Genomic DNA, 27,767 nt, shown 5'->3' with positions numbered 1-27,767 from the left:
GGAAGGGAGATGCAAGAGGGAAGAAATATGGGGACATATGTATATGTATAACTGATTCACTTTGTTATACAGCAGAAACTAACACACCATTGTAAAGCAATTATACTCCAATAAAGATGTTAAAAAAAAAAATGAAAAGGTTGCTGTAGGTGTACTTCAATTATTTGACTTCTTTAGGCATCTGTCATTGATTATGAAGTAATCTTTTTCTTGAATATCTGAGACTTTTTTTAAAGAGATTCTTCCCGTGGATCAATAAAAACTAACTTTTTTTAAAAAAACAGCTTTATTGAGATATGACATATATTATACAATTCACTCATTTAAATAAAAGGTGCAGTTCAGTGGTTTTTCAGTTTACTAAAAGTTGTGCAGCCCTCACCACAGTCACTTTTAGAACATTGTCATTACCCCGAAAGAAAGCCGGTACTTCTTAGTTGTCTCCCTACAACTTCTCCATGCCCCCAAGTTCTAGGCAACTAGTAATATACTTTATCTGCATCTCTAGATTTGGCTGTCCTTGGCATTTCATATAAATGTAATCATCTGATATGTGGTCTCTGTAACTGTTTCTTTCACTTAACATAATGTCAAGACTATTCATATTGTAGCATGAATCAATACTTCATGCATTTTTTAATATCTGAATAATATTTCATTGTAATCATCCATTATGGACATTTGGGTTATTTCCACATTTTGGCTATAATAAATAAGGCTTCTTTGAATGTTTGTGTACAAGTTTTTGTGTGGATATATGTTTTCTTTTCTCTTGGGTATATACCTCAGAGTAGAATTGCTAGATTGTATGGTAACTCTATGTTTAACTGTTTGAGAAACTGCCAGACAGTTTTCCAAAAGTGATTACACCATTTTATATTCCCTTCATACACTGCTGGAGGTATTAAGTGCTACAGAAATTTAGAAAGGGGATATTTTCTGGCTACGAAGAACCGTGGATGCTTTAAGGTGAAGGAAGCATTTAACCTGTATTTTGAAGTGTTTCAATAAGCAGAAATAGGAGAATTGAATGAAATGGAAGGAATAATGAGAGCAAAAGCATGGTATTTAGAAAATGTAGAAAAGAGCATGTTGCATCTGACTGAACATGTCAGGGGTTATAGTATATGAATAGAATTAGTAAGGTAGGTTGGATCCTGATTCTGAAGCCCTTAATACCTCTGCTAAGAAGTTTGGACTTGATGTTCTACACTATAGTCTTCAGGGAGCCACTGAAGACTTTTTAGCAGAATTATCTACATTAAACATAATCATTGGAGAAAATGCAATATCCAGGGAGAAAGAGTAAGAAAGGAAAGAATGTGAGCTAACTGCAAGAAGATTAATTGAGATGAGCAAAGGAAACAGAAAGGTGGGAGGAGATTTAGGAGACTACAGTTCCCAGAAGCCCAGGTGTAATATAATTTCATGAAGGAGAAGGCCTGGTCAGCAGTTTAAATGCTGCAGATGTCAAAGATTAAGACAGACCTCCTTGTCCTTTTATCTCATTCTTCGCATTCATTCTATCAATCAAGTCCTGTTAATTGCAAAATTTCTGTCAAATTCTTTTTTTCTTTACTATCCATCACTGCCATTGCAGGACAGATGTAGTCTTTTTTTCTTCAGGACTATCAGTATAGCTAGTTTCCTTTCTGCCAGTCTCTTTTTCTTTTCATACATCTTTAATACCAGAGTTACTATTTTAAAAGAATCTGATCTTGTGAGTTCCTGGCTTGTCAACTTTCAGTAATGACCAATACATACTTAATTGAGTTCATACTCAGAGCATAACCTTTTACTATCCGTCCCAGTCTGCCTTTTCTGTCTCCTGCCACTTATCTTAAGTTCCAGCTGCATGGAGCTGACTTGCCATACTTTTTCTTATTTCCATGCTTTCCCCTACTCAGAATGTCATTTCCCTCTTAACTCACCCTTCAACTAAATCCAATTTACGTTCTCTCCCTAATCTACTTAGCAGTCTAACTCTGTTGTAGTGCAGTTTGGAACAGGGTTGGCAAACTATGGCCTATGGCCCAAATCCAGCCAACTGCCGATTGTTGTGTGGCTTGCAAGCTAAGAACAGCTTTTACATTATTGAATGGTTGAATAAAATTCAAAAGAGAAAGTGTATTTCGTGAAATGTGAAAAATTAGATGAAATTTAGTTTTACTGGCACACAGCCATGGTAGTTTGTTTACATATTGCCTGTGACTACTCTTGTGCCACAGCAGCGGAATTGGTTGGTTGAAACAAGAGACTGTATGGCTTGCAAAGTGTAAAATATTTACTCTCTGGCCTTTTTACTGAAACAGTTTTCTGACTCCAGTTCATGTCTTATTATGGCACTCTTAAAGCACCTAGAAATCTTAGTATTTTTAATAGAACACCCTTTTAAGAGCTTTTATTTATTTTCATCATATTAACTAAGAATAATTTACCCTGCAGTAGATCTGATTTTATATACACTATATACGGTGTTCAAATTTTTCTATTAATATTTGTTGACGACAAGGTCTCTTTTTTGTGTGCTAACAGCACTCAATGGTAGATAGTCTGGGACAGTTGGCAAATATCAGAGAAAAAAATCAAATTGGGCAAAAATTGCCATTAATCCATTTTGGTGGAAGAACATCTCAGTCCTTCTGATTCCTTGGAACCCAGTGATCCTTGAAGGAATAAATTTGAGGGTTAGGAATAGACTTTTTGTTAGAGTACCTTCACTAAACTTGAGTTTTACAATGGCAGGGATTGTGTTTTACTCATTTTTGTTTCTCTGGCACTTGACATATTACCAGGTACATACCAATCATTAATACAGTTGGATTAAGGACTGCACAGAAAATTATACCTTAGGCACTTTGGTGTACTGTTAATAATTTTCATAGTTTTACAGCCATGTCTTGAAAAATTTAAGTCATATACTAGTTTTATTCACTATTACCTTAAAAAGGTTTTTTTTACCTGTTCTAAGTATTTGTTTCTCTTTGAAATTCTTATGACTTAATATTTAAAGAAACCAAAATTTATATTTGTAAATATTTTCTCTCTTTTTTCTTTAAATTAGGAATCTGAAGAACTTTCTTCTGATGAAGAGATGAAAATGGCAGAGATGCGACCACCATTAATTGAAACCTCTATTAACCAGCCCAAAGTGGTAGCACTTAGTAATAACAAAAAAGGTTAGGTGTTAAAGGAAAGCACTAAGAATAGAAATGGGCTGAATAAATTTATACATTTTTTCAAATAAATTTCACTAAATGTCATTGTTATTTAAAACTTTTTAGAAACAATTTTTAAAACATGCCTTTCTAAGAGGTCTATTCCTTACCTCTCGTTTTTAAAGAAAAATCTTGATGGATCTTTTCTCTTCCCTCATTCGTGCAAGTTTACTTACATGGCATAGATTTTATAGGCAAATAAGCCTAGATTATGATTCCATCTCTACCACTTATTTGCTGTTTGATCTTTGCGTTCGTTAATTTTGTCTGTGTATATATTAGGCATACAATGAGGCTAATGAAGGGTTTTGTGACTCTCAAATATATCAGATTAGTGCACTCAGACCTAGCATAGTACCTGATGTATAACAGATGCTGCTTGTTACTTTATCTCTCCCAGTACTTCTTTTTAACATCCCCACCCCCACCCCCACCTGACATGGAATCTCAGACTCTTGGAAAGGAAAGAGAACTTGAAGAGTCTCTATATCCCTTCCTTTTATCCTTCCCTCACTCCTCTCCACCAAATGTCTGAACATCTCTACATTATCTCCACCAGAGGTTTATCCAGCCTTTACCTTTATGGCATTAATGAAACTTACTATCAAGGTGGCCCTTTGGAGGATAGCTTGGGGTTTCATAATAATAATGGCACTGATATTTGTTACTAATTGTTAATTACTATGCTAAATAGTATGCATGTTATTATCTAATTGTCACAGTTGCCCCATGATAAGGAGGTAGAAGAAGAAGAATATATCTAGGAGAGAACTTAAGTGCCATATAGTTTAACAGTATTTTAAAAATTCAGAATCCAAAACCCAAATACCTTAAAGTTGAAGTTACAGAGCCCCATGTGCTACTGTTTTCAACTGTAAACACAATCCAGACTACTTGAACTGAGATATTTGGAACAGCAAAAAATTCATATAATCACCTATGACTACGTGTCTGTATGTACTATTTCTATGATTTGGCTAGAATTGAGTTAGTTAAAAACAGCCTTTAGGGTTGTAAAGATATTAAGTTATTATCTTTTTATTACTACTTTAAAGAAATAGTACTTTTTATACTACCTGACTATAATGGAATATGAATATTGTCTATTTCTGTTTATGTAGTTGTTACAAATCCATGACACATATTGAGAGTTCACTATTCATATACAATTCTTTGAAATGATTTTAAAAAGTGGAAAACTGACCTTGTGAAAATTTCTGGATTTGTTTGGTGTTTGTTTTTTGGTTGATTGTGCTGCTCATTTTTATTATCAGAATAGATGAAAACAATTCCATACATGTATGAAATAATTTCTACCCCAGAAAAGTTTACCAAGGTTATGAACTGTACTGTGTATTTCTTACTATTATGACTTTTTAAAACTAAAGATGTGTGGAAAAGCATATTCACTAAAACTAATTGATGGCCTTAAACACTGTGTGATATCATCTTGTCAGTAGTTAAACTAAATCAAATTCTGGGTAACTAACATTGGTCATATTTTTTTAAAAAACTATAGGTATCACTAAAAACAAACTAACTGAAGGTATCACTATTTTTAAATTCTTTAATCTTTTTATGTATTAGGACTGAGTTTTCAGAGGTGAGCCTCTGGTTATCTTAACCATAGAATTCTTTACCTTATATATTGAATCAGGACAATATAAATGCCATTTGTCATCACTGGAAGTTCTTCTTGGCTTTATCAAAGCTTAAGTTTTTTTTTGTTTCAGATGATACAAAGGATACAGATTCTTTATCAGATGAAGTTACACACAATAGCAATCAGAATAACAGCAACTGTTCTTCTCCATCTCGGATGTCTGATTCAGTTTCTCTTAATACTGATAGTAGTCAAGATACCTCACTCTGCTCTCCGGTGAAACAAACGCATATTGGTATTAATTCCAAAATCAGGTTTGTGAACATCTTAACAAAATAATTTATTTGTATAATAAATAGAAGTGGTAAGGCAAATAAATATATATTATTAAAACATAAAAGATTTTACAAATTAATATTATAGAAATGGTTCAGGCAGTATATGGTTTCTTCCCCACTTTACTACTAATTTTTTAGCTTTTATACATTTCCATTTTAAATCAGTCTTTTAAATGGGGGAGAAAAGATTTAAAATATATTCTAATTCTCTTCATTAAAAGGTTGAACAGTTTTATAATATTTCTAGGTATTACAACATAAAGAGCCTGTTTGGAATAATTCAAATTAAAAGGGATATTTTTAGAGTTAGAAATGCAAAGTCACTTTGGGGGTTATCATTAAAGGGTTCAATCAAATATTTCTGATTAGTGCTGTATTTTTGGTTTAGAGTTAAATTTGTAGGTCAAACTCACTGAAACAAGATTTACTTCCTACAGGCTGGAATTTGGGTGAATTTTAAAACAAATTTATTACTAGGGTTCTCAAGTTTTGTTATCAAAGTGAGACTATACCATTTTACCTTCATGTTATTGTATCAGCTAGAGTGCTTGATAGAAAGATTTGGGTTACTACTAAATGTAAAGCTTATTGTATGGATATTGTTAACTAATTTTTAGAGTTAAATAGTTCTTAAATTCCAGACATATTTAAGTCAAATTTTTCTGTGTATTGATTTGCATTGCTTTAAAAGAAAGATGAATTTTATGTCTCAAATTGAGTTTAACTATTATGTAGTTGTAGTTATGATTAATCATTTATATCCTCTGAATTTGAGGCTAAGATCAGTATGGTAAAATATTAATTTTAAAACCTCTTAGAGGTTAAGATAATGATTACTTTGTCAAATAGTAAAATTTTACTGATATTGTTGGGAAGTAGTTTAGTCTAAGTCATGTTTTTTGTAATGAAATAAAGGCTAAGAAAGGGATATAGCCACACCTTTTTTGTTGTATTTCTAGTAATACTTTCTGTTACCTAATGGGAAGATCAGTATTAAAGAATTTGTTGAAACGTAACTTGAATATTTACAAAGAGGACACAAATATGTTTTCATATCACCAAATAGAAATAAAATATCTTCTATAATTTTGGAATGGTACATTTTATAAATATTTGCCAAATACAGTATAGACACAGAAAAATGATTAGATTTAGTTTCTTTTGTGATCTTTCTTCATATTTTGTAGATCTTTGAGTGATTTAGTTCTTTGTATAATTTCCTTATATATATTTGAATCTAATAATACCTACTTAGTTAATATGATCAACTGATCAATAATGTGAGGTTTCAGAATTATTTGTAAAAATATTCTGTGCTTTTTACTTAACTATTCAACTCACTGGCCTTTTCTCCATGTATGTGCCCATCTTTCAAGCATTTCATGTTTTAACACAGTCATGAAAAAATGTAGCAGTAGAAGAGAATTATTTCATTACATAATAAGCACATTTTTCTTCATTGTTTAGCTCTATTAAAGTATTGTGATAGATTGATGATATTGATGAAAATTAATCTTATCTATGAATTTTAATTAGTATGCTTTACCTTGTCTCCATTTAATATAAATCTATATTATTTGACTGTTACAATAATATTTTTAAATTACATGCTTGATAATAAATGCCTTTTATCTGTAACTCCCATCAATGCTCTTATCTTTATGTACCTACACATTAATTAATTAGTTGTTAATGTTCCCCATTACTAAGAAAACTGGGCTTTATGATGTTTGTGATAAAATTTTCTTTGTTTTAGGCAAGAAGATGAAAATTTTAACAGCCTTTTACAAAATGGAGATATTTTAAATCATTCAACAGAGGAAAAAACCGAGGTTCCTGATAAAAAAGATTTTAACTTACCTGAATATGATTTGAATATTGAAGAGCGATTAGTTCTTATTGAAAAAGGTGTTGACTCAACAACCACATCTGATGAATCTCACAAATTAGACCATATCAATATGAATCTTAATAAACTTGTAACTAATGATACATTTCAACCAGAGATAGTGGAAAGATCAAAGACAGAGGATACAGTGCTTGAAACAGGCTTTTTCAGCAATAATGCTAAAGGAGAGGCTGAGCACTTGGATAATGGAAACAAGTATCCTACTCTTGAATGCATAAATAAGGTAAATGGACGTTCTGAGGAAACTCCACAGTCTCCTAGGAGGACTGAACCACATGACACCAGTTCTTCTGTTGATGCGGGTCTTTCCAAAAGCACTGAAGATCTCTCCCCTCAGAGAAGTGGGCCAATTGGATCTGTTGTGAAATCTCATAGCATAACTAATATGGAGACTGGCAGGCTAAAAATCTATGACATTCTTAGTGATAATGGACCTCAGCAGCCAAGTGCAACAGTTAAAGTAACATCTACTATTGATGGAAAAAATATAGTCAGGAGCAAGTCAGCTACGCTTTTGTATGATCAACCATTGCAAGTATTTACTGGTTCTTCTTCATCTTCTGATTTAATAGCAGGTACAAAGGCAATTTTCAAGTTTGATTCAAATCATAATCCTGAAGAACCAAATATAATAAGAGGCCCCACAACAAGTGGCCCACAGTCCACGCCTCAAATATATGGTCCTCCACAGTATAATATCCAGTACAGTAGCAGTGCTACAGTCAAGGACACTTTGTGGCACTCCAAACAAAATCCCCAAGTAGACCATGTCAATTTTCCTCCGCAGCGCTTTCCTAGATCAGAGAGTACAGAAAATCACAGTTATGCTAAACATTCTGCCAATATGAATTTCTCTAATCATAACAATGTTCGAGCTAATACTGGATACCATTTACATCAGAGACTTGGTCCAGGAAGACATGGGGAAATGTGGGCCATCTCACCAAATGACCGACTCATTCCTGGATCATCACGAACTACGATTCAGCGACAGAGTAGTGTGTCCTCTACAGCCTCTGTAAATCTTGGTGAGCCAGGTCCCACAAGGCGGGCCCAAGTTCCTGAAGGAGATTATTTATCATACAGAGAGTTACATTCAGTGGGAAGAACTCCTCCAATAATGTCAGGATCACAGAGACCTCTTTCTGCGCGAACATACAGCATTGATGGTCCAAATGCATCAAGGCCTCAGAGTGCTCGACCCTCTGTTAGTGAAATACCAGAGAGAACTATGTCAGTTAGTGATTTCAATTATTCACGGACTAGTCCTTCAAAAAGAACAAATGCAAGGGTTGGTTCTGAACATTCATTATTAGATCCTCCAGGAAAAAGTAAAGTTCCTCACGATTGGCGAGAACAAGTACTACGACACATTGAGGCCAAAAAGTTAGAAAAGGTAATTAAACATGAATTTTTCATTCTCCTATTTATGAATTTACTAATTTTCCTTTAAAATATTTGGCAGTCTTTGTTTTTGAAACTAGATGAAACAAGATACTCTGAATTATTGAATATATACCTATATTCTAGGAGTTTTTCCTTGGTAGTGAGATTAGAGGTCCAAGTTTAGAATTACCCAGTCTCAAAACAGTTGAGATGTTAATATAAACTTCTTTCCCTTCTCTTACTCCTTAGTGTTTTCTAATGGGCTTACCTTCATTTTATATATTTAGGAGTGTATCTCGTTTAGATTGTGCCATACTACAAATAATACACATATATACATGTTTACCTCTGTTATTTTCTGGCTTCCTGCTCTCGTCTATTAATAATTAATTATGTAAATATGTTTACAGAAATAGCAATTTACCATATAGTTAACAGAATAACAAGAAATGTATTGTAAATGTATATCTTTCACCTAAGATTTTTTTCCCCAGTTCATGTTGTATGACTAACACTGTCACTGACTCAGATGGCTTCTGGCATGGCATTTACTCTTGACTTTCCTGAACTGCATTTCTGACCTCTTTGAACTCAGGTGTCTGTGGCTCTAGTGTAGTGTAGTTTGGAAATAAGCTCATGTTCAGTTTATAACCTTATGTATAGATATTCCTTTTTTGAAAGGAGATAAAAATTTTTTTTAAATTATGCTTAAAACTGATACTTTGGGGCAGTTCTATGGCCCAAGTATATAAGGCATATTCATTCTTCAAGATTTAGCTTCATATCTCTCAGTGGATTTTACCCAAGGATTATTTTAACTTTGTTTATTGATATAAGATATTTTTAAAAACAGCTGAATGTATACAACCTCAATTAATCGTTACTTTTTAAAATTCTTTAAGTTTTTAAGAAATCAGTGTCTAAAATGTGATTAATACCTTATATCAATTCACATTGAACCTCTGTCTGTAATTGTTAGCTCTTTTTAATTCTGTTCTTAGCTTTAAGTAGCTGAGCATCTATAGCATTAGGCGACTTCGTTGTCAGCTCTCCATTTTGTTTCGGCTGTAATTCTCTACATACTGTTGAGGGTCTTTAAATTTGTGTGCCTTATCTATGGAATTTGGAAAATTCTTAAGCAAAGGAGTAACATAACTGTTTTATAAATAAACTTCTGGTGATGGTGTGGAACTGGATTTGAGGAGGAAGAGGCTATAGTCAAGTTGATTGAGTTATGAGGCTGTCTAATGGTCCAGAAAATAAATGGAATGAAAAATATATCAGTGGAACTGAGGCAAAGGAACAAATTCAAGAGGCAGTTCTGAAATAGATTATAAGAGTTTACTTCTGATGGGAATATTCCTGTAATCGTTCATTGAGGAAAAGGGATTAAGCTTGAGATTGGTACCTTGAATAACTGTTTTTGGGGACTGCTGTTAACTGGATATTGAAGAGGAATAGCAGGTTTGGAGGAAGAGATAAGTTTTGGTTATCATTATATTTTTAGTTGACATCTCAGATGGCTATTCTCCACTACTTTCCTGTCTGACACAGACACGCCTGGACTTTAGTAAATAGGAAGCAGTAGCAGCCATCTCATTGTTCACTGTATCTCTCTAAATTCTAAACCTCATGTTTAGAATTCACCGTATGATTGCTTAGAGAATGCATGACAGTAGTTTCCCTGTTGTGCTCACTGGTAATTTATAGGTGAGAATCAATTCAGTGAAATTAGGAAAAGCCTTTTGAGGACACAGGGCAACAAGATTTAGACAGTGATGGAAGATCTCTATTTGTTCCTCTGCATCTCCTCCTCTCTCCCTTAAACATAATTCTAATGGCGTGGTAGACATTTGAAAATTTTCCTCAGGGGATTTCACAATGCCTGCCCTACCTCTAGAGGAAAAGTTGCTACTTTGCCCAGCTGAGGAGTTTAGTAGTAACACAGAAAGAGATAAGTTATTGAAGCTTACTTGGTTTTTTTTAACCTTGTAGTAGTAACCCCTCCTTCCCAGCCACTGCAGCAAACTGTACCTGGAACACAAATGTATAAAATAAATCCCACCTCAGAAATCTCGAGACTTATTTAATTAAACTAATCAACAGAGATTGAAAAAGAATAAAAATTTATTTCAAAATTAAAATTATTTCTAATATCAGCATTTGCCAATATTCCTTATTATATTAAAAACTGATAAGAAGCACTCAACCAGAATATGATTAACAAAACATGATGATTTCCATGTTCACTTGCTATTATACAGCTATTAGCATGTAGTGAAAAACAGTGCCCAGGACATTTACCCAGCACTTAACTGAGCTTTGCACAGTGTGTTGATGTTGTGACAGAGTGCAGTTTTATGTGGCTGTCTCTGTACAAGCCTGAATTCAAAGTCAGACCTATTCCAAACTTTAGCCTTCTTACTCAGTGAAATATTTACAAAAACCTCATGTATGTTCAAAGGTGACAGCAAAGGCTTTGTTCCAAGATCAACATATTATTAAAAAGGGTCAATCAGACCACTCAAGTTGACACGTTAAAACTGTGTGTAACACGTGAGGGTGTGTTGTTGAAATGTTTCTCTGTGTGTGTGGTAATGTGTATAATTTATTTTTACATTCTAATCAGGTGTTTGGGGAACCTCTGAACTGCCTCTGCCAAATCCTTATTCTTTGTGAGATGGTTTGGGAAAGTACAGGCCTGGCCTGTTAAATTCAACTTTTTTCTTTAGTCTTTACTTCAGAATCCACAAAATAACTAAACGTGTACATTGTAATTTTACAGATTCTTTTCATTCTGGAATGTCAGGTTAATGTTTCTTGGTATTAGAGATCAACTTCATAATCTGGAGAAAATCTGTATTTCCTAAGAGTAATACAGAAATGCTTATTATATATGTCATAACATATATATAAATGCTTGTTGTAAATGTCATAACAAGTATTTGTGGATTTGTGGATTTCTTACTAATAAGTCATGCCCAAAATATGGCTCCTCTCGGTTTGACCATCAGACCCTTAAAGTTTAGGGACATGACTAAAAGCATCCACATGTGAAAGAACAGTAGTTAACTCTGGGGATAAACAAGCAGGAACAATGAGAATCAGGCAGTGCTTTTATTGAAGGACATTTCTCAGGCAGCTCTGGGATTGGCAGTTAGGCATTTATAGTAAACTCAGTCGTGGAAGGATTCCATCAGTGAAACTTGAAGCGTTCTTCAAGTTTAAGCAGCAAAGCCACTACTAACTACTAAAATATAATAATCTTTAATATCTACCTATTTGAATGGGAAAAAAAGTTTTACATGTGCATTTTCTAGATTTATTGAAATTTTTTTCCTGGTAATTGTAAAGCAGTAGGAGCCTTTTTTAAATGTTATATCCTAAAACTCTCTGTGTATGTTAAACTTTTCTCTGATGTTAAGACATTTTCCTAAATGTGGAAGATAATTTTTATTAGAAATTGCAGTAGCCAAGAGCCAGGTATTTTTTTTTGCAAATATATTTTGTGCCGTATTATGTATGTCTAAACTCTCCATTTACTTAATAAGACAGAATTAATTTCTATAAAATGAAGCAGACTCTCTAGAAACCCATTTTGACTTAGAAATAACTGAATGTTGGTGAAGTTTGTCTTCATAAAGAAATTAGTTTGTGTTCTGTGTGTAACTATATACGTACAGATATATCTGGGTATAACATCAATTCCTATCTTCCGACAACCTTCTAATAAGGTATGTTAGGAGTAAAAGAAATAACAGCATTATAAAAGCAGCTGTATGTTTGCACTTTCTTTTTTGGTGTTTAAACATGTGAATGGTTGGGTTTACATATAATTTATGTGTGTACATGTATGTTTTCATGTAAATATATGGTAAATAGTGCCAATTTCTTTCAATGGCACTGAAAATTCAGTGTTGCCTGATACTTCTGCGTGGTATTGGGGTTACTTGTATATATGTCTATGTACATAACATGTCTTGTGAATTTTGCATGCTACACTAATCTCTGTTAAATCTATCCCCTCTTTATTCAGAGCATGCTGTCAAGGTCCTTTAATTCCAATTTTACTGCTGTAAGCCACTTTCACTATGGCAGCTCTAGGGATCTGCATGGCAGCCAAGGCAGTCTTGCCTTGAGTATTGCAGACGGAAGAGTTTCTGGTGGGCACATTTTTCGAGTGAGTACCTGTAGTAGATCAGTACCTTTAGTACATAGAAGAGGAAGAAAACCCACATTTTAATGTTTTAACAATTCTAGAAAATAAATTTGTGCTGTGGGTTAAATATCTTGTTTACCTCCCAGTTCTTCCATGGCTTAGTTCTAAAACTCTGCAAAGCTGATTTAGTTTTTATCTCTTAAGTTTCTGTGGTCATAACTAAGGATGTAGTCAGCTCTTATATAAAAAGAGGTGAGCGATAGGAATCTAAGAGGTTTTTTGAAAAATTCTTTTTCTTCGCAGTGCTTTCTCTTAAAATTAGCTTCCTCTCCCTAACTCAAGGTTTTAAGGCTGTGGCATGTGTAATACACAGAGGGGTTGTGGGAAAGAATAATTTTCACTTTAGTGATTGAGGGTTGGCAAATAAATACTTGTAACTAAGTTTAATCATAATTTGCAGAATATGATTAAATGTGAGCCTGGAGAAATTGCATTAAGTACCAGTGAAAAGGCAAAACCCAAATCCTTTATTACCCACATAATCATTAGTGGGGAAGAAGAAAGGTTTATTCTTTTAATGAAAGTTAAGGGTAGGGGATAAGAATGACAGAAAAGGAGAAAGAACAGAACAACTCTGCGTGGCTGTTTTAAGATTTTTCTTTCCGTGACAACTTGAGGTGGTAGCGTGGCCTCTAAGTGGATATTTCCTCTGCCCCTCTTCCTCCATCCTAAAAAGACCTTTCTCCCTTTGTAAAGCCGTATTCTCTCCCCCATAGTTTTATTTCCATAGTGACCCTGCTTCTGGATCCTTTGCTTTTTCCTGAGTGTCTCCTTCCCCACCACCCCCAATCTCCTACTACTTTTTAATATACTCCTGGCTTAACTCTGTTGTATTCTAGGATAGGAGCAGTATCCTCGATTCACTTTGTTCTGGCTGGGCCTCACCCATCTTGCTCTGCCTTCTGTCACCTGCCACCACCTGGTTTCTGTGTTACATAATAGTGGCAACAATCGTTTTGTAACTTAGCAGTTTGAAACAGAGAGGAGATGATGGCGAGTAAGCCCTGCATTTCTGGCACTCATTCCAGCTGAAGCCATGGGGTAAAGACCGGGGGCTTTTATTAACTCAGGGATAATCTTTATAGTCATGTGGAACAATTGTTCTTTACAAATTCTTGAACAGTAATATCTTTTGCTTGTTTTTATTCAAGTCAGAGTCTTTGAGTCTGTTGCGTTTAACTTTTTCATCCATAATGCACTTGTTCATTTAAAGACATAGTCGTACATTCACGCTTGAGTTTAAACTTCAAGCTGTGAGCTGAGTTGATTATTATGCATTCTGAAAGCACATCTCAGAAACGGAAAAGGAAAATAAAGTATTCATTGTATAAATAAACAAAATTAGATCAAACTACATCTAAAAATGCTAAGCCATGGTTTGAACTAGCAACAAACTGCACATGATAGCTTTGTTGCAGATATGGTTCCTAAGACTAAATTATAAACCCTTAGATTTACATGTATCCTGTGGCATATCATAATGAACTGGATTTCAGATTATTTTTTTTCGACATGATGATGTAGTTTGCATATATGTGTTGCCAGCCATACACTGTTTTGAAGGTAACAATACTGCTATTTATCACAATCTCTGTAGTTTTCTAAAATATAGCTAGGTGTGTTTAGAACTAAATTAAGATGAAAAATAAGCATCTTGCTTCCTAGCATATTTATAAGAAATACTCAGAGATAATGAGATATTGAGTCTGTTTTGTCTCTAAAGGTATCAGTGAGATAAACTGTAATGTTAGGATGTTATTTGATGTATAAAAATATGAACTCTAATTAATAAAATATAAAAGCATTTCATCAGAGCAGTGCTTTTGAAAATACTGAGCTGATATTAGTATGATAGAATTAGGCTAAAGCAAGTTTTATAAGACTGTGTGTTTATTGATATTGCTCATCATTAATAAGGAAATCCTGGGTGACACTATGCTGTTAAAAAAAAACAGCAGTTAATTTTTTTACCAAAAAACTTTTTGCTGTGCTCAACAGGAGTGCATATATTTTAGTTGCTCTTAAAATTTGGGACTCTTAACTTGGATTAATAACTAAATTTATTGCTCAAAGTGTTAAAAGCTAGGTATTACTGTAAATAAAACTAAAAGTATTATAAAGGAATATCTTAACAGTATATATTCATATGTACTTTTCACACATTATACGAACAAACATTTTGCCATGTAACTTTGAAAGACTGTTAAAGGTACTAATATTTTTTCCAGTTTTATTGCGATATAACTGACATATAACATTATATTAGTTCAAGGTATACATAATGATGGTTTGATATATGTATGTATTACAAAGTGATTACCACAATGATAAATAAATAAATCTAGTTAACACCCATTATAAAGGTGCTAATATCGATGGTAGTTATGATGGTAATGTTTGATTTGGTTCTTCATCTTTCCATTGTCTAGCAGTATCTCCTCTCAAGTGTCATCATCATTTTGGTTTCACATCTTAAAGATCATTATTTGTTTATTTTTTATTTCCCCCTCATTTGAAGCATCCCCAGACATCCTGTGCAGGAGATCCTTGTCAAGATGATATATTCATTTCAGGACAGCAGAACTACCCGTCAGCTACACTTAGTCACAAAGATGTTCTTCCAGACAGCTTGATGAAAGTAGGTGCTCAGGGAATGAAGTAGTATCTGTGAGCTTACTGTGTTTTACAGCTTTTGAACTAGAAATATCATATATGCTTTAACGCTGAAAATGCTTTTTTGAGGACCTTTACCTCTTGATTAGTAAGGTTTTTTTTTTAATAATTGAGAAATATGAAATAAAATTTCACTCTGCTGTTTCTTAGTTTATTCCATGATTTCTTCCACACTGAAGAATCATTTTGTTATCTTTGGATTTCTGTAGTATCTCCTACTTTTTGGCATTCCTGATAGTAAAACTCTCTGGAGAGTTAAATATGAACCTGTCTTAAATTCTTCATTGGAGGATGAAGGCATTTTAACATACTTTAAATATAATTAGAAATCACCTTGAAAGACTTTTGTATATGGTAGAATAGATGATGGTTGTATTCTTACTACTTTTATAACTAAAGCATCACTCATTTAGTTTACTTTTTTGTCACCAATGCTGGATAGATAATTTTAGTATTTTCCTCAGCTGTTCTTCATCTTAACTAAGCCCATATCCCTAGTATAACCAGTTATAATTGTGAAACATAGTTATGTATTATATAAGCTTTTACATTGTTCTTGAGAGTAGGAATCCAGCCATATAAGTTTGTACGTATTTATTTATTTTACCCTTTTTTTGTTGTTTTTCTTTTAATTGCTGTCGAGTTTCTTTTTCTGCTATCCAGTTTCTTTTTTCTTTTTAATATCCATTTTATGGTTTGGGTTACTGAGTTTGTTTTATGTTTTTTATTCTCCTGAGTTATCTGCTAATCATAGCTTAGTATATTCCATGGCTATGTTTAACACTGATGTAGAATGTGTTCTACACATTCAGGTATGTCCAAGTTCTAGGTGTAAGGGAGTCTTAAGAATGGGTCAGAAGTAGTTATTGTCTGGAGTATTCTCCCCAGGAGAAAGGTATTAAATCTGCATGTAGGAATAAAGGTATTAAATCTGCATGTCTACGGAGTTGTGCAAAAGTAATAAAATAACTGCACAACTATTCAAGTACTCCTAGGTGGATTAATTGCTTCAAATCTACAGTGATCAAGTGGGAAACAACCACAATTTTTTTAAAAAAGAGATAATATAGCACCTCTTCTCTCCAACCAACATAAAATTTGTGAGAGAATAATATCTTTGTGCCCTGTCATGAAACACCCATGTATGTTCCCAGGCTTCAGAATTAACTAAATTCTCAAGTATAATACAGTGAAAAAGAGAACTTTTTTTTTAAGTAATAATATTACTCACCAAAACCAAACTTTGTATTCCTCAGCAAGATGAACATAAGAAGATACATAGTTCTGAAACTATTGCCATAGTGTTTTCCCAAACTTTTCTACTTTGGATAATTTTAGGGAAATGGGACTCAAATCATCACAGTTTTTCTGTAAATTCCGTGTGGGTTAATAGTTAACAATGAAGTTTTAAATGACTGAATCGCTTAAATGTACTTATTTCCTCTTCTACACAAAAATTTCTTTATATGCAAATATTGTAATGTAAATATAACCTCTTATTTTTCAGATAGATTTCCTCACACTAACAGAGTAAGCTATTATCACATTTCCATAAAGGTTATTTTTAAGTCTAAAAAACAAGAGACTTTAAGACAAAGATATTTCTTTAACAGCAACAGAATAATCTGGAGTTTTTTGTTTAGCTTGTGAAAAGCAAAATAAAATATCAAGTTTTAATTTTTGTGATTAACAGTCTATGGAATTAATACTTAGAGAGTTTAAAAATTCCTAACTTGATACACACACACACACACACACACACACACGAGGAATAAATCAGTTTTCTACTGCATAGATAGATTGGCTTTTTAATTCTGGAGAGGAAGGAATAGAGGTGGAAGAATATACTCAGATTATGAAAAACTTCTACCACAAAACTACTTATACTTTCATTCTGAAGAAAAGCATCAGCAAATGCATCTTTTGAGTATATGTGAGAGATTATAGTATGGGAAGAGATGCCCTTTTAATGGGCTTACTTAAATTTTAAAATTTGACATACTGTTTACCATTTTAACATTGGGTTAAGCTTACAGAAAAGCAAATAATTTTAAATGTAGATATGATGTACTTTAATTAGAAACTTTTAAAGAGTGAATCTATTAGCGAGCACTCAGGCAAGCTTAGAATTAAGACATTAACAGGTTTTTTTCTTTTAAAAGTGTAAAATTAGAAAAAATGGCACACATGGCATGATACTGTGTGATTTAGAATGTTAAACTCTAGTGCTTTTGTATTGCTCCAAGAAGAAAATCCAAATATTTGTAACAAGGCATTATTATTGGTCATTTTAAGAGACTTCATGTTTTTCTTAGATGCCTTTGAGTAATGGACAGATGGGCCAGCCTCTCAGGCCTCAGGCAAATTATAGTCAAATACATCACCCCCTTCCTCAGGCATCTGTGGCAAGGCATCCCTCTAGAGAACAACTAATTGATTACTTGATGCTGAAAGTGGCCCACCAGCCTCCATACACACAGCCCCATTGTTCTCCTAGACAAGGCCATGAACTGGCAAGGCAAGAGGTAAGAATGATCAAGAATATTTGGAATATGAGACTAAGCTTTTAATGTATTTTATAGGTTATTTAATTATAACAATAAATCCATACAGAATTTTAACATAGTTTTTACTGTTTTGTTTAATGGCTTGGTTTCATGTTAAGTTTATAAGGTATTAAACTTTGTGGTTTAACTTGACTGTATGATCCCCCCTGTTCTGATAAATTGACATAGGATAGTATTGAGGGCATGATTTTTTTTTTTCCTAAGGTGGTGGTTTTTCCAAAACTGGTTGATGATGATACTCCAGTAATCAGACCTTCTTCAGGAATAAAAATAGTAGACCATTAAACTTGAATGGCATATTATAGTTTGCTAATTGTCATTTGATAGTTAGCTTTTGAAACTGGACTATAGTCTCCAAACTACTTTGCGAATTAAATCTTACAAAGTACAGAAAATGTCGACAGTCATATATTCATGTATTTTGATAGTTTATTAATAAAATAATATTATTAGAAACTTAGAGAACAAATGCTTCATTCATTTTGTTTTGGTCTCTGGGGAAAGGGAGTGTTTTATAACAAAAGTTTAGTTCTTGCATCTTTTTCTATAGCTTGGTTGTAAAAAATAGTATTGATTGATCATCAATCCCAACTCCTTTGAAGCATATAAACAGATTTAGGAAATGAGTTAATATCCAACAACCACCCAGGGATCTTTTAGATGTCTTATGAAACGTCCAGTAGTCAGAAATACTATGTAATTTAGATGTTCTACAAATGGAAACTGATAATAAAATACATGTTTTGTGTGTATGCTCTATGTCATTAAAGTCCGTGCTGCCCAAAATATATAAAGTCAACATTAATTGGTTGCATATCCTCATAAGATAGCAATAGATTAATTTAGGAGCTATGCTTTATAATCCCAGCTGTGCATTTAACTCACTAACTCATTAACATAATATTTCACGTTGTAGTTTCATTTCATCTGCCCAAATACTTATTTTAGGTGAATTCTTACATATTTATGTTTTCTTGAACTTAATTTACCAGTGTGGTTATTATTGTATTGTAGCTTTTTCTGTTATTAGTAATAAGTTTATTTTCATATTAACTCAGATTCGAGTGAGAGTTGACAAGGATCCAGAACTTGGATTTAGCATATCAGGAGGGGTTGGGGGAAGAGGAAACCCATTCAGACCTGATGATGATGTGAGTTTTGTTTATATATCCTTGAAATGCCCATTAATTTTTATTCACAAAATGAGTACCTTTTATGCATAAGTAAAAAATCTAACAGATATTTATATAGATCTAGACAGACATCACTTGTGATTTCCCTCTGTATTGTTCAGTTTTTTGTTTTGAAATGTGATCAGCTCAAATTAATTGAGGACTACAAATTTAACCAAAAATTTTTAATGTTCATTATATTGTGAAGTGATTTTTTAATTGTTAATACTTTTCTTCACATCTGTAGAAGTAACTTTTTTTTTTAATCACTTTAATAAAAATCACTAAAGTACGAATTACCAGAAGCACAAATAACATAGCGTGGTCACAATATTATTCAGAGGAGATAGGGAGAAAACTTGCACCACAATTCAAATATTTGCATACTATTTAAAAAAAGATTGCTCCTTGGTACTCTTTTATTTATGCATACTGCTTTCCATCAAATAATTATCTTTTTTGTCGTTATTAAAGGGTATATTTGTAACAAGGGTACAGCCTGAAGGACCAGCATCAAAATTATTGCAACCAGGTGATAAAATTATTCAGGTAACTAAGATACATTTTTTTATTACTTTTTGTTATAACGTCTGCCCTCCTCATCAAGGGATTATAAATGCCAGATTTGAAAGTAAGCATTTTATGAAGTTATCTTTAAATACTTGTGGATGAAAACAGTGGCATTTCTTATAGGCTGCTCTCTAGTGCTTTCATAGCTTAAAATATTTCCACCTTGTACCTTGGAAGATCATACTGATATTTTTAAATAAACCTTAGCATTTTTTGAATATATCTTAGCCTTTTGTTTAAGTTTACGAATGTTAACTTCTTCTAAAATAAGATGATGAAAGAATCTCCTCTGTGTGTTACGAGAATTAAAGGATTTAATTCACAAGAAGCACTTAGAACTGTGTGTCTGATGTATAGTAAAACATCATTAAATGTTTAGCCTAAATTATAAGAAGTGTAGTGTCCTTGATCTGGTGACTCCTAGGCAATGGGAAGACTAGGCCTTGACCTCTACTACCCTAGCAGCTTGGTGACCTCAGTTGCACCTTAGCGTATACACACAACACCATGTCTGACACTGTCTTAGACAAGTGCTTCCTAATGTCGGGTTGCTACGTAAGAATCATCTGAAAATGTGGGCAAGATACAGGTTCCTGGGTCCCACCTTCAGAGATTTTATTTCCATAGAGATGGGGTAGGGCCCAGGAGTCTAGATGTTGTTTTAAATTGCCAAAGTGATTCTTATTTTCTGCCAGGTTTGTGACCTGGCAGAAATTTAAATGCACAAATGCAAATAAATGACTATGAAATTTTTTTTTAAGCTTTTTTCTTCTTTCTTCTAGGCTAATGGCTACAGTTTTATCAATATTGAACATGGACAAGCAGTGTCCTTGCTAAAAACTTTCCAGAACACAGTAGAACTCATCATTGTACGAGAGGTTTCCTCGTAAGAGCTGTGGACTAAAAAATGGAGAGACAGCAAGATTTATTGGAAGATACTTGCAGGGGAAATTAATATTTTGACTATTTTTATATATAAAGAACTCAAATATGTTCAAATTTGTACATTAATGAGATAATGGAATTTGTGGTTAGAGGGAAAGAACCACTGTACAGTATATAGGGGAGACTGTTGAATTCATACCATATAAAACTTTAGGTTTTTAAACATAGCAGTCAAGGCTACAAAAACAAATGTATGTTGTTTTTGTATAGAGTGTAGGTTTATTTTTGGATTTCATACACACGATTGAACTCTGTGCAAGGCTCTAGTTAGCCTTGATTGTAGCCCAGAGACAGATGGCAGAGCTATCTATCTCATAGCTTTTATGCCCTTATTTTTATTCAACTGGTATTAATGTTTTTCTGCTGAAACTTTTTTTTATGTGGGCAAGAGATTTGAAGTGTTGGCTTTCGCTATGTGCATATTGAATTGAAGAGTGAGTAGGTGAAGGTGGTGCTGGTGGGTTCACTTTCCAAGGCCAGATTAAAACAGTTATTTCCTATAAAAATCTGGAAGCAAAGAATGAAAAAAACAGCTGTTAATGTGTTTTTATTAATAGAATAATGCAATAAAAAATGTGATGTCTTTTTAAAGAAATAAAAAAGACAATAATTGCATTTTATGAGCTCTTCAGGATCTGTTCTTGTCATAGCCATTACTCTACATTTGCTACTAGTGAATCAAGTTTCAATTTTTTAGTCACAGGAAATTTTTAACTCTTCTGTAGATACATGTCCATGCATTTTCTTTCCTTCTTTTTGTTTTTTTCTTTTTGGTCCATGCATTTTCCGTGATGCAGAAATTCCTTGATTTTTTGCAAATGGTGGTACTTGCAATCTGTTTTATAATTAGTACTCCATTTTAATCTTAATTTATAATTTTTATTTTAAGCAACAAATGAAACTGAAATGGCCAGTTTTAAGATTGTGTTGCTGTAACACAAAATGTAAGAAGATTTAGGAAAGCCTCTTGATTTTGTTTGGCCTCAACATTGCCTTGGTAAAGTAAAAGGAAACAGTACGCGTGGAGCTAGGAAACCAAAGCAAGTTTGTGAAACTGGCACAGTGATAGAGAATTGCTGTGGAGAGTTGTAGAGCAAAGGGATGGGTCCTTGAGGCCTACCAGTGTGTAATGGTGTTCAGATAAAGGGCTGTTCCTACAGGTAACATTAAATGTGAACTCGACACTTCAGTCTTTAAAGGGTTTCTAAGTGTATCAGTGTAATAGTGTTTTACCACCAACTGCCTCTGTTCCTCGTTAGTGTAACAATTATTTGATAGAGGTTTATTAATTTTGTTCAGACCATTAATTTTGTTTTTGTTCTATCTATGTAATCAAATAAAATTTGAGTGACATGCAATGGTAAGAATTAATGCATGGTTATTTGGACCAGAAAAAAGTGCCATAGAAGACCAATAACTGTTTTTAGTCGAGGCTAGTCCGAGCGTTTCATTAGAGCAATATTCAGTTATTGCAATTCATTTTTAATTACTAAGAAGTATAATTTCGGAATTTTGAATCTGTTAAGCTTTGTTCTTCAACCTTGTTTTAAGGTTAAGTCTTCTATAAGACTAGCGAAAACAGCAATCTACATTATTTTTGCAAAAGTGAGTTGGACTCGTTTGTTTCTTGCTAGTCAGAGTAAATAGGCAGTACTTTTAAAAAGATGTGAACTCCAATACTGCACTTCTTTCAAGATGTTATCAATTGGTTATTGTACTGTATAGTTTTAATAATATTGATTGAAGCCCTTTAACAACTCTTTGTAAATTTTAACTCATTTTAGTTGATTTTCAGTACTATTTACATAGTAATTGATTTTTATGGATATAGTAGAAAAAATGTGCTGTATTTTGATAAAATTCATTTATTGTATGTGTGTTGTAATCTCTTTAAAAAATGACAAACAGCTTCTTTAAGACAAGCCTTGGTGTTCCCTTTATTCATAGTTTATTTTAAAATATTAATTTTGGCATTCTAAAATTACTCCAATCATTTTTTATTGGTTTCAATCAACTTTTCACAGTCACATTCTGCTTTTAATAAGGAATACAAAAAATAGGTATAATTCTGACATTTTCAACTTCTTTACCTTGAATCAGATACACAGACTGTGATTTTGGAAAAGGAAATAAGCCACAAAGAACAATTGATTCATCAGTGATCTAACCTTAAATTAGTTGTTTGCACATTATATTGAAATATTACAAGTGCAACAAATGTTATATGCACTAGTATTTTATTCTAGTTAATTTAAAAAACTTTTAATGTTCTCGTAACACAAAGTCAAGTAAGAAAGTTTGTTACAAGATGAGTAACATGACACATAACTTAAAAAACTAATAGCAAAATAGTTTTGCACTTAAATTAATAGCCAAAGTTTTCTTCTAAAATACTGGAAAATTAAAATTAAATAACAAGAATTCGTCATTAGAATTTTTGTTTTGGTAATGATAAAATTTCAAAATTTGAATAAAAGAGTAATAATTTAAATCTTTTGAGGAAATAGAAAAGACATTTTTAGTTTATATATTATTGAGTAATCTGTAGTTAAGGCCCATGCCCATAATTGACATACTTATTTTTATTTATTTTTTTAATATTTTATTTTATTTTATTTATTTATTATCTTTGGCTGCATTGGGTTCTCGCTGCTGTGTGCGGGCCTTCTCTAGTTGCGGCAAGCGGGGGCCACTCTTCGTTGTGGTGCGCGGGCTTCTCACTGCAGTGGCTTCTCTTGTTGCGGAGCACGGGCTCTAGGCAAGTGGGCTTAAGTAGTTGTGGCTCGCAGGCTCTAGAGTGCAGGCTTAGTAGTTGTGGCGCATGGGCTAAGTTGCTCCGCGGCATGTGGGATCTTCCCGGACCAGTGTTTGAACCCATGTCCCCTGCATTGGCAGGCGGATTCTTAACCACTGCGCCACCAGGGAAGTCCCGACATACTTATTTTTAATAAGTATTATGTAGCAAACCATCAAAACCAAAACTGTCTTATTTTTAGTAACAGCATTTAAAATTGACCACCCTAAAATTTTAAACCGTTAAAAATTTTATGTCCAGCACAGAATTGTTTACACAAACTAAAGTTTTATGCTGATTCATTAAGGAATCATTGGTTCCTCTGAGTCCATGAAATTCTAAAATTCCCTACATATTTATTTTGTAAATATTTTTCTGACCTCTTTGGACTTGAAGCTGTGTACATACTTGAAAAATTCTTTAAGAACATTTAATCCCTTGTATTTCTGGGTATGGAAGAAGTGTAGGTTTACCTTATTTTTTACCTCTGAAGGAAGCCTGTGGGATGGAAATGTTTTTTTAGTTCAGGATTGGTGATCAGTCACATCTGCTTGAAAGAGTATTTTTTTCATTCTTTGTTGAAGTACTTATTAGCTTATCCTTTTGGTTTAATGTATAGTAAATAGATTTCTTACGAACGATATATTGAAATCAAAATTAATTTTGTTTCATTAAAAGAGTTAATGAATACACATAATTGATTATGAACAAGGGAACAAGCAATTACTTTTAAAAGGTAATCTAGATTATATAAGTAGCCAGCTCAAACCTTTAGGTAATCCTTTTGTTTCTAATAATAGAATTCAGAAAAGATTGACCATCTTATATCTAAAGCTGCTGTTTCTTTACCTCTGCAGAATTTTCAGCCCAGGGGGGTGCAAACACAGTCATTTATAGCTTTGGAAAAATCTTAAGAGAATGCCATTTTCTTTTTAGGACTTAGCATTCTCTTTGTGAAGCAATTTGCAGAATTAAAATTTACGGTCTCCAAAAATGTACAGTCCTAAAATCCAAGCAGCATTCTAAACTGAGAAGGTTTATTTGGGGAAAATACCTCAGTAGAATTTCCTCAGGTCTTATTTTAGAGAATGATTAAGGTACTCCTGAACTTCTCTATGGGATTCTTCTTCAAGAAAGAGGCTGAAAAATGATGCTACTATTATAATTCCCTTTTCAAATATAACAACTAGGGACAGTTACAATCTTTCATGGGATTTCATCTGGCCAACCTAGCTTCTCAGTCAGCCCTCAATCTGATTTCAGGATGAAATATGAAAAGCTCATGTATCACTCACAAATGAAAAAATACAAGCTATAAAATTATGCTCTCCTCCCCCCAACCCTGTGATTCAATAAAGCTATTTTTGTTTTGTATGAAGAACATTGTCAATAAATATTTTTCCTCAACTGACCTTACTTTAATCAAACCAATTTTGTTCCTCCAAGGCAGAGCTTTAGAAGGATCTTTTTTTTTATGTGTTCTTCTTCCCAACTAATTTCCTTGTCAGGAAACTTAAAGAAAAATAAGCTAAAAATGAAGAAATAAAATTGAAGAAAAATTAGTGTGTGGAGCATGAGTTCTTAAGGTAGATGACTGTAGGGCTCTCCATCTTCATGAAGGGCCAAACCTAATACTCAGAACTAATGCCATCCCAGAATGGATATTAAAACATTTCTTTCACATTTGGATCATCCTTCAAAGGAGCATTTGTTTTCCCAAGAACCATGTGCAGGCTTATCTCCCAAAGTAAATTGTTCAAGGTTGCACACTGGCTCATCCTTCATGCTCCCCTTCCCATCCATATCCCTAGAAGTGACAAAAGATTATTTAATACTATGATAGGTGAAAGTAATTTCCAAAGTTTTGGAAAGTAAAGGTGTGCACTGGATAAACTTCAAGGAATTGTTGGAAGACAGAGCAGATAGGGCCAGAAGATTCTATCACAAAAGGTGAATTTGGCTTCAGGGATACCTCAAAAGTAGAGACAGCACAGTGGATCAAGCAGGAGTTCTAGTGATGGGTGCTGCATCATGAGAAATTGGTTAGGACAACCACCTTTTTTATGCCAAGCAATGTGCAGGAGATGTCTGGCCCAAGGCAGGAGCAATGAGTATGGATGCTTAGATTAGAAAAAAAAAAACAAAACAGTGCAGCCATTTTGAAGTGGCGTGGCCTACCCAGTGTAATGTCGCCTTCACCCACCATCAGTGCAGGTAGTTTGAGAAGGTTATTCGCTTACTGCAGTCAAGCTCATACTACAATGACAACAAGAGTTACTGAACAATTGAAGAAAAGCAACACCATGAAGAATGTCACCAAAGAAATCACTATTTGAAAGCAGTATCTTCTGAAACTTACGAAAGTATTTAAATATCTTCATAATGTAAAGTAGAATTTGTCACAAATTCAACAACTGTGCTAAGTAGGAAGTGTACACCTAAAGAGCAAATCAGCTCTCTCTCTTAGATTTGGGTTCCATAAAATGTAATGCAAAAGAATTAAATAGTGTGAAGTGAGACATGAAAAGTCTTCATGTTCCAACTTGGATCCAATAGGAGTTCAAAGGGAGAAGGCAGGAGATAGATACAGAATGAGAAAAAATACTGAAAATGTCCTAGATCTGAAGAACAACATAGGTCCTCAGATCAATGGATCCATTCATAACTGAACAAAAACTGTAACATGAACACACTTCTGAATAGATCTTCGTGAAATTTCAGATCAGGTCTAAAGGACACCATGCAAAGTTCCAAAATGTGAAGGAAGTTACTTGCAAAGTGAACAAAATCAGATTAACAATTTTCATCAGCATCATTGGATGCAAGGATACAGTAAAGCAATATATCCAAAACTTTAAGGTTATTTAAGTCTGAAAGCAAAATACAGTTTCAGGAATTTAAGGTTTCAAAATTTACCTCCCACATAGCCTTTCCAGAAGAAGTACCAGGGGAAATATTGGAATAAAATGAAAATTTAATCTCAAAAGTAAATTTGGGATCCAAGAAATAATGTGACCAAAACTACTTGTAGTAGAGCAGAAATAAGTGTCCTTAGTATTGATAATAAATAATGTGGATGTAAAATATTAGAAAAAATCTAAGTTGGAATTCATGTGGTGAATAATGATTATACAAAGAATAGACATTCAGTATTATGTGTGTTTTTTATTTATACAAGTAAATGCAACAGGCTCTAGATTTTTTTTTTTTTTTGTCACACGATGTGTATACCTATAGTTTGACTCCACTGCATTTGACTTATCCATTTTTATAGTGATGAACAATTTTGATGCCTCCACTTCATCCCATGTTGCCATAAACACCACAGTGGTGAGTATCCTCATTTCATTTTTTTGAACCTGTGTAAAAATTTGTCTAGAATATGTACCTAAGAATACAATTGCTAGGTCATAGATACTATTAATTTCACAAAATACCACTAAAAGTACTTTCCACAAAGTCTGCACCAGTTTATGCTCTCACTAGCTTAACATGGATCTCATTTCCCCACATTTGCAAATAGTACTATGTGACTGTCTAACTTTTGCATGTTTGATGAATATAACATTGTATTTTAACATTTGTTTAAATTTCATTCCTTTAATTACCTGTGGTTTGACAAGTACGTATACTTGTTAGCCATTAAGATTTACCATTCTGTAATTGTCCTATTCCCTTTGCCCATTTTTCTGATGTTTTCAAGGCTGATTTGTAGTATTTCCTTGTCCATTCCTGATATTACTCTCCTTTCCTTTTGGACATTTGCAAATATGTGTTCCCAGTCCAGTCTGTTTAACTTTGTTTATGGTGTGTTTTGTTTACAAAAAAGTTTAACATAGATGAAGACGAATCTATCAATTTGTCAACAATAAGGTATATCATTATGCTTTATTGTTCTTAAGCCTTCCCCATTGCTGAGTCAAAAAGCTATTTTCTCACATTTCTACTAGATATATATATTTATTATTTAGATTTTAATCCATTTAGAGTCCACCATGGTATATGGCCTAATGTTGGGATCAACTCCTTGTTTTCTTTACATCATTTACTAAACAGGCCTACTTCTTTCTATTGATCTGTGATGCAGTCTTTATTGTATATCAAATACCTCTGTATACACAGACTTCCTGAGTTCTCTATAGTGTTCTTTTGGTCTGTTTTTCTGTTCTTATACCTATACCTTTTTTTCCAGCAAATTTGAAAGCTTTATAAGGAACATCTATCATCTAGAGTCTTCCATTAAGATTTTTCTATATTTGCTTTTATGTACTATGTTTCTTTTTTAACTAAAACTTCATATATATATATATATGTATATATCAGTGATTGTCAAGCTTTGCCACATCAGTCACCTGGAGGGCTTGTTGGGCCTC

The 27,767-nt window shown here is 33.3% G+C and overlaps 1 protein-coding gene across 15 annotated transcripts in view; it reads left to right on the top strand.

Annotated features, from left to right (window-relative positions):
- The window catches only part of ERBIN (erbb2 interacting protein), a 109,378-nt gene extending 86,905 nt beyond the window's left edge, over nucleotides 1-22,473 (top strand). For 6 of the 15 annotated variants that reach the window (XM_082457084.1, XM_082457085.1, XM_082457081.1 and 3 more), the window contains 9 exons: nucleotides 3,065-3,179; nucleotides 4,952-5,135; nucleotides 6,916-8,464; nucleotides 12,491-12,634; nucleotides 15,192-15,311; nucleotides 17,662-17,871; nucleotides 18,972-19,064; nucleotides 19,560-19,634; nucleotides 20,438-22,473. In XM_082457084.1, coding sequence (XP_082313210.1) covers nucleotides 3,065-3,179; nucleotides 4,952-5,135; nucleotides 6,916-8,464; nucleotides 12,491-12,634; nucleotides 15,192-15,311; nucleotides 17,662-17,871; nucleotides 18,972-19,064; nucleotides 19,560-19,634; nucleotides 20,438-20,545 — 2,598 coding nt within the window. In that variant the 3' untranslated portion in view covers nucleotides 20,546-22,473. Of the gene's footprint in view, nucleotides 1-3,064; nucleotides 3,180-4,951; nucleotides 5,136-6,915; nucleotides 8,465-12,490; nucleotides 12,635-15,191; nucleotides 15,312-17,641; nucleotides 17,872-18,971; nucleotides 19,065-19,559; nucleotides 19,635-20,437 lie in introns of those variants that run through there. The other 9 variants (XM_082457074.1, XM_082457088.1, XM_082457082.1 and 6 more) reach the window with 8 other exon arrangements.
- The last annotated feature ends 5,294 nt before the right edge of the window (nucleotides 22,474-27,767 follow it).

The sequence above is a fragment of the Balaenoptera physalus genome (assembly GCF_965194825.1).
Source record: "Balaenoptera physalus genome assembly, chromosome: 3".
Lineage (NCBI taxonomy): Eukaryota > Metazoa > Chordata > Mammalia > Artiodactyla > Balaenopteridae > Balaenoptera > Balaenoptera physalus.
Note: the sequence above shows the minus strand (reverse complement) of the source record. Positions and strands in the feature narration are given on the sequence as shown.